General features: G+C 40.7%; 1 protein-coding gene across 1 annotated transcript; it reads right to left on the reverse strand.

Annotated features, from left to right (window-relative positions):
• Positions 1 to 4132: 4132 nt before the first annotated feature.
• On the reverse strand, positions 4133 to 8171 carry LOC124270395. The gene is made up of 3 exons (XM_046705438.1): positions 8111 to 8171; positions 6377 to 7030; positions 4133 to 5370 (listed from the first exon to the last, which is right to left on the reverse strand). Exons 2-3 carry the CDS (start codon positions 6891 to 6893, stop codon positions 5210 to 5212), a joined length of 678 nt encoding a protein of 225 aa, XP_046561394.1. The 5' UTR covers positions 6894 to 7030; positions 8111 to 8171; the 3' UTR covers positions 4133 to 5209.
• Positions 8172 to 11966: the final 3795 nt, after the last annotated feature.

The following is an 11966-nucleotide window of genomic DNA, read 5'->3' on the forward strand; positions in this document are numbered from 1 at the left end:
TTCTACTTGGGAAACCGCCATACAAATGGACTATTATCATTATGGTATTAGAAACGATGAAATCGCTTAGCAGAGTTGCGTACCCTTGGAGTGGCAGAAACCAACCCTCCCTCTCTCACTCCTCTCACTCCGCCCCACTCTGCTCTTCTCCACCCCGCTCTTCTCCGCTCCACTCCTCTCCTCATCTCTCCTCTCCTCTCCTCTCCTCTCCTCTCCTCACCTCTCCGCTCCTCTCCTCTCCTCTCCTCTCTTCTCTTCTCTTCTCTTCCACTCCTCTCCTCTCCTCTCCTCTCCTCTCCGCTCCACTCCTCTCCTCTCTTCTCCTCTCCTTTCCGCTCCTCTCCTCTCCGCTCTCTCCTCTCCTCTCCGCACCTCTCCTCTCCGCTCCTCTCCTTTCCACTCCACTCCACTCCTCTCCTCTCCGCTCCACTCCACTTTCACTCCTCACTCACTCAAGGTTTAGTGAACTTGGTAAATTAGCAAGATATTTCATTACAATAATGTGTTGTGATGTCTGTTTTTGAATTCTATTTGAATCCTATATTATTTATAATAATAATAATATACCAAGCGATACACATGTATTTGTATCGTTTCAAACATACACCTACTCAATCAAAATAATTTTCAGCAAAATGGCCAGTTTCAACATATCCATTCCATTAACCAAGAACTCTTAACCCACAGACTTCACGGCCACATTTATTATTACTCTGAGTTCCATCCCTGTGTATCTTAGCCCTTTAAAAACATCTAAACATAATCATCCTTAGTTATAATTTTGAAATTCCGCGGTAACTAATAAAACGCGACACGCCAATGCGATAATGCAACATTTTGATGAAATGTCGCTTTGTCACATTGTCGCGTGTCGCGCTTTGTTAAAATATTGATTATAGTATGCATTATATAACCACAGGAGTTCGAATCACTGTTTGGACAATACAAATAAAAATCTAGACTTTTGCAATCGTATATTGTTCTTTTTTATGTTATAAATAACCTATATTTCAAATTTGAACGAGATCTGTGAAGAAATGAATTTTTAAGAAAATTCTACCGCTACACTCATTACATACAATACTCAAAGGGTGACACTCGCGATGCTCAAAGACTTATCGAAAACCGGACAGCCCGACTATTTTAACGTGCGGTGCAATCAAAACTTACGTTTTTCACAAAACATTGTTTTGAGCTTGTAGGTTATTCTTTTACCTTTCTGCTCATTGTATTCAATTTGTCTACCCGCTTTTGATATTTGAACACTCACCCTCGCATAAGCACTACCCTCTGCTTTGAATAAATGTCTGGCCTCTCTTCGGTAAACATCGACAGTTTTCGTAAATCTTTCCGTGTACGCAAACGTTATTTATGTAGATTCGAGACACGAAAATCGTTACAATAACAAAGACCCCATTTTCAACACCGACATGTATCAACATTGAAACACTCAGCTTTGTCAGCGATCTCGAATCTTGAAGATTTCTACGTTACTTACAGTGAGGTGACAAAGTTGGACTATACTTGTTCCAAGGATTGACTAAACTAAAACGCATTGCCCTGAAACATAATAAGATCTCCCAGATAAACACTGGCATCTTCCATGGCTGAAATGATGTTGTCTTCGTGGATCTGACTGGAAACACGGGATGTAAGATCGCCGATGACGCATTTGCATCCTTGAAGAACCTGCATGATCTATTTCTGGGTGACCCTAACCTTGGACGTGCTTCCAGTGCCATGTTCACTGGGTTGACAAATCTCAGAAACCTTGATCTCCATGGAAACAATTTTGAAAAGGTATCTTTGCAATTATTTCAACATTTGACAAGCCTTAAGACTCTAGATCTGTACGACAATAAATTAGCAACTATTCCAGATTTGTTCGAGCTGATCTTCCAGAAGCTGCAGATCATCCATCTTTCAGACAACCCCTGGAGATGTACATGCGACATTCAGTGGCTGAAGAACCTCAACCAGAGCGTGATGTACTCCGTGTACTCGGGCAATGTTCCGGTATGCGCTGCTCCAAGTGTACTGAAATACCATACGATTTACCATGCAGAAGATAAGGACTTCACTTGTATTCCCCCCCCCAAATTCTAAAGTGCGGGGATCTCTATACCGTGAAACAGGGAGATCTTCTACACATTTCATGTCAGATTGAGGGTGATCTGTTTCCGAATGTGACCTGGATGAGACCCGACGGGACCATAATCTCAGCTTCAAGTGTCTCCATCTTCGACCCCCGGTATACGACAACAAGGGATGTCAGCACTGTTTTGACTGCTGAGGCTTCTTATGACGGGTTATGGACAGTTCAGGCTGCCAACGATAAAGGAAAGGACGAGAAAACATTCCGTGTTCATGTTCAAATTCCCCACAACTACGTCAACGACTACAACTGCAACTCCGGTGGAGTCAGCTGACGTTCTTGGCAGCGGGTTCCTGGTGGCGGTCGGCGGGTTCGGGAGCACGGTGCTCCTTGGACTGATTATATTTGGAAGTGTGGTGTGCTGCAGTCAGGCTAAGAAAGGCCAGGTGGAACCGACCGACACCATGGAGTCTTTGAAGAAAGAACACATTGACACAATAACATTTATTGTTACACCACCGACTTAGTAGTGCGATGAGGATAGGTGACTTGTTGTATTAAACTGGGCTTGGATTTGGGCCTCTTGTCATGGGTTCGAGCCCCAGATTGGAACTGATTATGATTCGTCGTGATTCAGCAGCAGGTTCAGATAGGTGGTAGTCGTTTACACTTCTGTACATTAACTTGGGGATTAACTGAAATATTACGGAATATATGCAACTAACGAAGGCAATGCAAGACATGATTGTATGAAATTTAATATTTTAAAATATTTGTTCCGCCCTAAAATATATGGAACATAACATGCATCATGCTTTGTTATTTTTAGGACGTTCGTATGAAAATTGCAATTACAAACCCTTTTAAGATCAAGCTGAATGAAACTGAAAGAAACACATAATTCTCGTCATTACGTTCTCAAAACAACCCGTTGATAAGTTCTACTGAAAAGAGCCTTATAGGGTAAAGATGTACCCTGAACAACGGTACACGTGTTACAGCAGGTCTGGCTCTGACCCCAACCTCTCCAAGGTGTTTCACCAATGTCTGGTTTGATGTCTTTGGCAATCCCAGAATCTGCTGTAGTCGATGATTCAGCTGTGTAGCCATGGTGGAGATAGGGTTGTCACAGGATGACGTTGTGACGCGGGATCAGTCTGATTTAGGTCGGTCACGTGACGTACCATGCCACAGGTTCACTTACCAAAGTGTAGACACACCGAATGCTCTCGCCACGATTCTATTTCTTCCAGTCATGCAGCAAGTTTGCATAATGTTTTTTAGTTGGCTTTGACTTTTTTTAAAGAGTTAACAGTTATGGTGGGTTATTAATTTGGTCGTTGATGAGTACTGATGATTCCAAAAATACCATTGTTGTTTTGGTATCAGATGGCATCAGATAATGCTTCTTATATAGCATATGCTCTGATGTAGATAAAAAAAATTCCTTTGTGTTTCACTCTGCAGGATTATTGATTACCCGAACCAGTGAAGATCCGGGTTAGAACTGGTTTTCAGTAACCCATGCTTGTCGTAAGAGGCGACTAACGGGATCGGGTGGTCAGACTCGCTGACGTGGTTGACACATGTCATCGTATCCCAATTGCGTAGATTGATGCTTATGATGATGATGACGATATTGTCAGGCCCAGACACGATAATGTACAGACCGCCCTCATATAGCATTGATATTGCTGAGTGCAGTGTGACGAACCAACAAACCAACGAAATAGTTTCCCGGACATGTCTCTAAAACAGCTGTGATGGAGTTATCTTGGATACTTCAGACAATCGTTTTTATCGGTCCATGAGTACTTTTTAGCTTGCAGCATGTGTGATATATGAGATATATCCAGTGAGATATCGATCAAATACAAAGGTTTTAGCAGCACCGTTAGTTATATATACCCAAGATGTACAATGCGATGTTCTACTGTGTGGTTGCAATATAGGTACAATGTCAAGATGTTTGTTTGAAAGGACTTGGACCTATATGTCTCAATACAGATATTTTTAAATAATAGAATAACAATGATATAGATTCATTAGACATTTTATTCATGTACACAATGTCTAAATGTGTGCCACATGTGCAAATGGTGACACACATGTTCTCTATGTGACTTAAATTTCAACTGAAGTGGTACAACGAGGCTTTCAAACTGACAGCGGTACAATGAGGCTTTCAATCTGACCGTGGTAAAACGAGACTTTCAATCTGACAGTGATACAACGAGGCTTTCAATCTGACAGTGGTACAACGAGGCTGTCAATCTGACAGCGGTACAACGAGGCTTTCAATCTGACCGTGGTACAACGAGACTTTCAATCTGACAGTGGTACAACGAGGCTTTCAATCTGACAGAGGTAAACTGTATATCATCATGATTTTACAGGTTTTTGTCTCACGATACGACTAAATTACAGCGGACGTTAACATCCAGATCAGTGCCTTACCGATGTAACACACTACAGTGGTACGGTGTAATATTAAGCATTGAAATGTGTGTGTCTTTCATAAGATTGAATATAATACTATTTGCAGCCATTATGGCTTACAAGGGAACATAGTATATACAGGATATGTATGTATGTCATCTAGACGTACAATACACATACTAGCATTGCAAGTTATGTATAATAAACTTACAGATGTTACTGATACAACCAATATGGTTTACAGGATCACAGTGTATATGATAAATATACATGTGTATACGTTATATAAGGCAGGACAATATATACTAACATTGCAAGTTATGTATAGTATACTTACAGTTGTTATTGATATAGCCAATATGGCTTACAGGAACACATGGTATATGATAAAGATACATGTGTATATGTTATACAAGGTGGTAGTACAAAATATACTAACATTGCAAGGTGTTATGTATAATATACTTACAGTTGTTATTGGTATAGCCAATATGGCTTACATGGGTACATAACATATGCTAATATACATGTGCAATATATTTATACTAACATTGCAAGTTATGGCTAGGGAATGTACAAATGTCTTAGACTTGAGCCAATATGGCTTACAAGGTATCCCTAACTGGAATATGCGTCCATTTTAAATGGACACTGGGTTCACACATTACACAGGGTTCACAGTTTTCTGGTGCCCTTGACCCCGATGGGATGAAGAAGCGGGTACTTCCTGCTATCAGGTTTCACTCTTCTTCTTGTGCGAGTCCGATGAGAGCCACCATGCTTGATGGTCACGACATCGCAGTCCCCGGGAGTCAAAGGCTTATGACGGCCCGCAGCTGACAAGATGGAAACATGTATATAAACAATTTGAAAATACTCAATGTCTATATGTTGGTTAATGGTTCATATATTTTACTCTTCTTGAGTGAGTGAGTGAGTGAGTGAGTGAGTGTTAGTGGGTGAGTGTGTGGGATGAAACTGGATTAAATCAATGGTCGATCATCTGAGCATCAATTCCTAGTTTTGGATTACCATGACAAGGATTTTCTTTGAGGGTCCCTTGGACTCATACTCTGAATTTTCAGGGGTCCTGGACTACAAAATGGGGGTCCCAAACACTTAAATAGCATTATTAATACAATGTTGTAACATGGTTGTAATTCGGTTACTGTTATTGTATTGTGTATCATGATCATGACATTGTTACAGTAATTAAAATGCAAATGATACAACAGCCCGGCTAGTAGCAGACTCAGTGATAACGTATTGTGACATGATTGAAATTTTACTAAAAGTATTTAGACTTTGTTTAAAAAGACCAAACAAAATACTCATCATTATTAAGAATTTGAGAATTTCAAGCTAGGAAAACAAAAGCTTGGCTCGCCGGAGGGTATTGTTTGAAACATTACATGTTATCCTTTTAGAAAATACATTATAAAGACAGTAACATTTTATATTAGTGTGCCCTATGTATGATGTTTTCACACACAAATATTTTTCAAATACCATTTTTAAAAACAAAATGTACACTCTCTCAGAACATTACCACAAACTTCTATATCTTTATTATTGTCATGTTCTTGGCTCGGGGAACCCATGCAAAACGTTTTATGCTAGACACATACGCTACTGTTATGTGCGATATAGTTCTAAGATGTCATCCGTCCATGGCAACACTACACAATATCTTGTTACTGTGCCACCTCTTCGTATATGATACATGTATCTACACTGTACTTGGGCCGTTAGCCTTGTTGATTTATTATTTTACTTTACTAACAGTGTAACATAACTGACAACGCCAGACGCAAAGTGCCCTCCGTCCATAGCAACACTTACCTTTCTTACTGGAGCCGGAAGCAGCTGGCAGCAGGACAGATCTGATCACGTGACAGTGTCGTGACCGGAAGTTGTCAAATGTCTGTCGTTCACAGATCCGTGGCGACTTGTGGCGACAGTGGGTGACAATCTGGTTGTCAGGTCCCCTCTGTTCGCAGACAAACACCCGGGGCCTGCCGTCACACCCAGGGGGGACGTACACGACGACCGTGTCTCCTAGCAGTATGTTCATGGGGAGTTTGTCACCTAAGTATACATATACAATGTTGTTGTCCCCGAGTTGTACAATAGTTGTATTGCTAAGGCTAGCATTGGAGTCTTTCTTTTGAATAAAAGAAATGGTGTTTCTATTGCGCCCGATTTGTACAATGCGCCGTATATCGATTTGAGGACGATTACAGAGACGCTTCTTACAGCTCTCTGGCTTTTGGTCAGATTGTAAAGACTGGTTGGCATGTTTCAACTTTCCTTTTCTACCTTTCTCTGATCGTAAAAGACGTGTATTTTGGGCATTCATATGCTGAGAACTGCACTCTAAGTGTTTGTTTGGCTCGAAGCCAGACGGTGCGACGTGGTACGCCCCCCCCTAGCTTCAGACATGGCCCCGGAGTTTGAACAGATACCTGGTTCATATGTCACCACTCGCCGTTGTCTCTGGGATGAAATGTAGAAAGAATTATATCAGCTTTACAAACGATTTCATAGAATAGTAACTTATATTGCATACCAGAGCCAGAGAGGTCTTGCGAAGGACATCCAATACTCTGATTGAAGTAAGTCACTCTATAATTCTTAGAAATCTACGTACATTTTTACCCTTAATACAAACGTACACACGTAATTTGACCTGTATAAATTACATGTTAAAAAGGCAGCAACCAGGACAGACATGAGTTCACTTCGTCAGCTGTTTGCTGCAGTCTTTGCAGTGGGTCAATCAATATACGTATTGATTTGAGTTATGCCGTAATGCTATATGTGTATGTATACGTGGCTATATGAGAGTTGCCGTGTCCTCACATGTGTTTGTGACGAGTGCCAGGATACGCTGGAAAACTCCATATGCCAACACAGCTTGATAGTCAGTGAGTTTACTTTTACGCCGCATTTAGCAGTATTCCAGCAATATCACGCCGGGGGACACAAGAAATGGGCTTCACACGTTGTTACCATGCGGGGAATAGAACCCGGGTATTCGGCGTGAAAGCTTTAGCTACTAGGCTAGCCCATCTTCCCCAATTTGATAGTGAGCGAGTGAGTTTAGTTTTTCGCCGCTTTTAACAGTATTCCAGCAATATCACACCGGGGGACACAAGAAACGGGCTTCACACGTTGTTACCATGCGGGGAATAGAACCCGGGTAGGCTACCCCATCGTCCCCAATTTGATGGTGAGCGAGTGACTTTAGTTTTTCGCCGCTTTTAACAGTATTCCAGCAATATCACGGCGGGGAACACAAGACGTGGGCTTCACACATTTTACTCATATGGGGAATCGGGCCTTCCGCGTGAACGCTGTAGTCGTCCCCAGTTTGATAGCGAATCATTGACAAATGCTCTTGTTATAGTGATAAGGTGGGGTCGGCCTTAGGGTAGATTTCACAGGATAACAGAAATATTGTTTTGCTGTTGTTCAATATTTGTGTGTTTCCTTGTAGAATTATTGAAGGTAACCTTCATGGCGGATTCAGTCTTGGACAAGCTGGGAAAGTAAAGTGAAGAAAGTGACACCTACCTGTCCTGACTACCACAGAGCCTGGTCGAAACAACCTTAGCTGCAAACCCCGTGTTGAATAAAACACGCAATAAGTGCGATGTCAGCTCTTATATACTGTCCTGTTTCTAACAGCTTCGTCATCGTTAACCAATCAGCTAGGTGCATTCCGAAGTGTGCGTGTTACTGTGCAGGCTTGCAACATGTCACCTGATGCTATCGATCTCAAGCTTCGCAGATGCCAGCCATTGAACATAATCAGTATTGTCATGCTGCATTTGTCCTTGTCGTTTCTGTTCATACCTTAGCAACACATTAGTGACAATCAGTAAATAATGGAGATAGGTAAAGATTTAACACATGTGGTGTTTTAAAGGACTGCCCTTGCTTTTAGGGGTCCCGGATGCTTGCTGTACCTTCAGTCGGAATGCAGATAACGAACGAACTAGGAGGTGGTCCCTATTTGTTATTACCGTAGTAAACTCGATTAGATCAGCGACATTACTAAGAAAAGCTGGTATGTTTTAATTCCTTGCATTTTAATTGCCACAGTTTGACTGACAGTATGAGCGATGACACTTAATAGGTCACGGTGACAGTAACTATCTAAAAGATCCCGACGACTAGATGCCACTGGCAGACTCCTAGGTATGTCGTACTTACCAGGGCTGGGACGGTTGGGTAATGAGTTGGACCCGGGTACCCGTCTCCATACCCGGACCCGTTATGATCATGTGACGAATAGATTAAACAATGTGATATGTTATTCTCTCATTATCGAAAGTCTGTATTGTCTTTGAACATTTAGACATTATTTACAGTCACTAGTTTTGAATATAATACATGATTAAAATACTGAAAAACTCGAAATTTTAGCTTCCGAGATAAAGAATATGTTGTCATTTCTGACAAATTTGATGTCAGGAATTAACATATTGGGTATCCGGGTAGGGTAGGGTAATAGGGCGGGTAGAAAATTTGGACTCGTCCCAGCCCTAGTACTTACCAAACCCGTTGATCGGTGGGAGAGTTTGTTGTATCGGAGCCCGAGGCGGGTGGTTCCACTTGCAGGGTATTGGGAATAATGTGTGTCTGGGTTATGGTCCGTTACGTATATTGTTAGGGTATAGGGACATTTAAGCTATGTCTACAAACGTGTGCCACATGGACCCACCCGATCGACTGGTTCCGCTCAAAGTTTCATCCTGCCACCAAGGGGTGGTACAGATACCCGAGGATCTGCTGCTAAACCACATCTGACTATAAAGAATAATGAATAAGTCTGTGTAAATTATGTTCGTGTGTTTACAGCTGGTTGACGGCGTTCTGTAAATAATCGGGGCTGGACCAGACAATCCTGTGATTGACATCATGAGATAATGACTCGTGTATTTAGGAGGAACAGCTGGGAACATCTGGTCCATACTGATAGTTCGAACCCTGATTTGATTATGATCCTTGGTTAGTTTGTCGCCACCATGCATGTGGTCAGGAGGTTCACTAAAACAGGCAACCGACCGTGACTAAATGGCAGCTGACACGTGAAGCTGATATGCCGCCATGTTTGTCAAATTCTGTTTTGACGTTTTAGATTCGAAATGACTGCATCTTTTCACCACTGAAAAAGAATCCAGACTTTGTTATGCATAATAAAGATTACTCTGTTCATCATATTGAGAGATCCTTAAACATATCTAAATATTATCATGCACATATCATAGACAGAAAGGCTTTTTTTCTTCGACTGTTTTATTGTGAGATACAACGGTATAAAAGGTTACAATATACTGTTCATTGACATGCTGATAACAGTACATGCTCGTAGATATGAAAAAAAATACTTGCTAAACAAGTGGACGTGTCTACAAAATTCCTCTTTGAGGATTCGGAATCTGTTCCGTTGCTAAATAATGTGTTATTTAACAACCGGAATACAATGCAAGCACACGCAGTGATGTAGACGATGCGGCTTACACTTATATTCCATACTGGAATATGTTAACCCACCCTCCTGACCCACAAGAGCCGATCCCACCCAAACCCACCCATTCCCTCGTCCCCACCCCACCCACTCCACTCCCTCGTCCCCACCACGGCGTGCGCAGGTGAAATGATGCAGGGAACTAGTGACAGTTGTTTCAGTTGAAATAGGAGTGCGACACACTCATTTTGTTTAATATTTTAAAAATAGAATCTAGAGTGAATTCTGTCCTGAAGAAAAAAATATTTACGAGATTCATGTTCAACTGAGTGATCTAACTTATTTGTAAACTATATTTGCAAGTTTAACATTTTATTGGAAGATATTCAAGCAAAATGTTGAACTTGTGAATATGGTTTACAAATAGGTAGCTCACTTATTTGTACGTGAATATTTTTCGGAAGGTATGCCTTCAATCTGAATTCTATTTTTAAAATATGCAAGTTAGCTATGCAAGTTATGTATAGTGAATGTGCAGTTTTCATTGATATAACAAATATGGCTTACAGGAACACATGGTATATAAGTAATATACATGTGCATATGTTATACAAGCTGATAGTACAATATACATATATACTAACATTGCAAGTTAGGTATAGTGAACTTACAGCTGTCATTGATACAACCAATATGGCTTACAGGATCACATGGTATATAAGTAATATGGATGACTATATGTTATACAAGCTGAGAATACAATATACATATATACTAACATTGCCAGTTAGGTATAGTGAATGTACAGCTGTCATTGATACAACCAATATGGCTTACAGGAACACATGGTATATAATTACTATACATGTTTAAATGGTGTACAAGCTGGCAGGACAAAATACAGTCGAGCACCGTTGTGTGGAACTCTGATAACTCGATATCTCGGTTGTCTAAATATAACATCTCGGCCCCGGCAAAATCCTTCATAATTTATCATTATTCAAGCTCTTTTAACTCGTTACGGATGTCTCGATATAATTTCATGGTCCCAACAAGCAAAATTACCCTTTTAAGTTGACATATATACTAACATTGCAAGTTATGTGTATTAAACTTATACAAGCTGACAATACAATATGTACATTCTAACATTGCAAGTTATGTGTATTATACCCCACTTCCGGTCTCGTTGCCATGGTTTCCTTTGTTAAAAGTGTAGGTGTATTGACCGGTACACCTGTCAAAAGTGTAGGTGTATCAATGATACACCTACACTTTTTCACTAGGGTATACCGAAGCAATAAAGACACAACAAACGGCGAAATATAATTTTATTTCAATGGACTCACATTGAGATTTCGATTGTTTCAAAATCTTCCTTATCATCCAGGTCGAAATGTGACACTAACGAACTGTCAATTTGAGAAAGAAAATCCTCTGTCCACTCTTCAGCATCCATGGCCGACGAACGTGTGATCTTCCAAATGTTTTCTATGCCACATGCGAGTCAGAGAACGCATGCGCATTGGTCTGCCCCATACAAATGTCAATTATCAGTAATATTTCGCATATTTGGGGCTACTTGAAATCATTCTCGCGCCCGAACTGGTTTTAAAATCGTGTGAAATCGTGCAAGCCCGTGCATGCACGTGCAATCGACTGCTTATAGTCTGTTTGCAGTGAAAACGTACCGATGAATATCACTTAAAAAAAGTAAATCAAATAAAGTGAAACTAAGGTGCAAATCCCCATAATTTTACATTGCCTATTGAACATTTAAATCTCAGAATTATATTCAGCTTAGGATAAAAGTTATTTAACAAACGATCATAGTTTCAAAGCGCTGTTATTGGTTTGTATTACAAGGGGGTATGCGCATTAAATGAAACACCGATAACATGTAGGTTTGGTCGAAGTTAACGCTCATTACGTACCGCACGGGCATTTGTTTCACTG

The sequence above is a fragment of the Haliotis rubra genome, unplaced genomic scaffold, assembly GCF_003918875.1.
Source record: "Haliotis rubra isolate DU_JTF1 unplaced genomic scaffold, ASM391887v1 Scf1511, whole genome shotgun sequence".
In the NCBI taxonomy this organism is placed as follows: Eukaryota; Metazoa; Mollusca; class Gastropoda; order Lepetellida; family Haliotidae; genus Haliotis; species Haliotis rubra.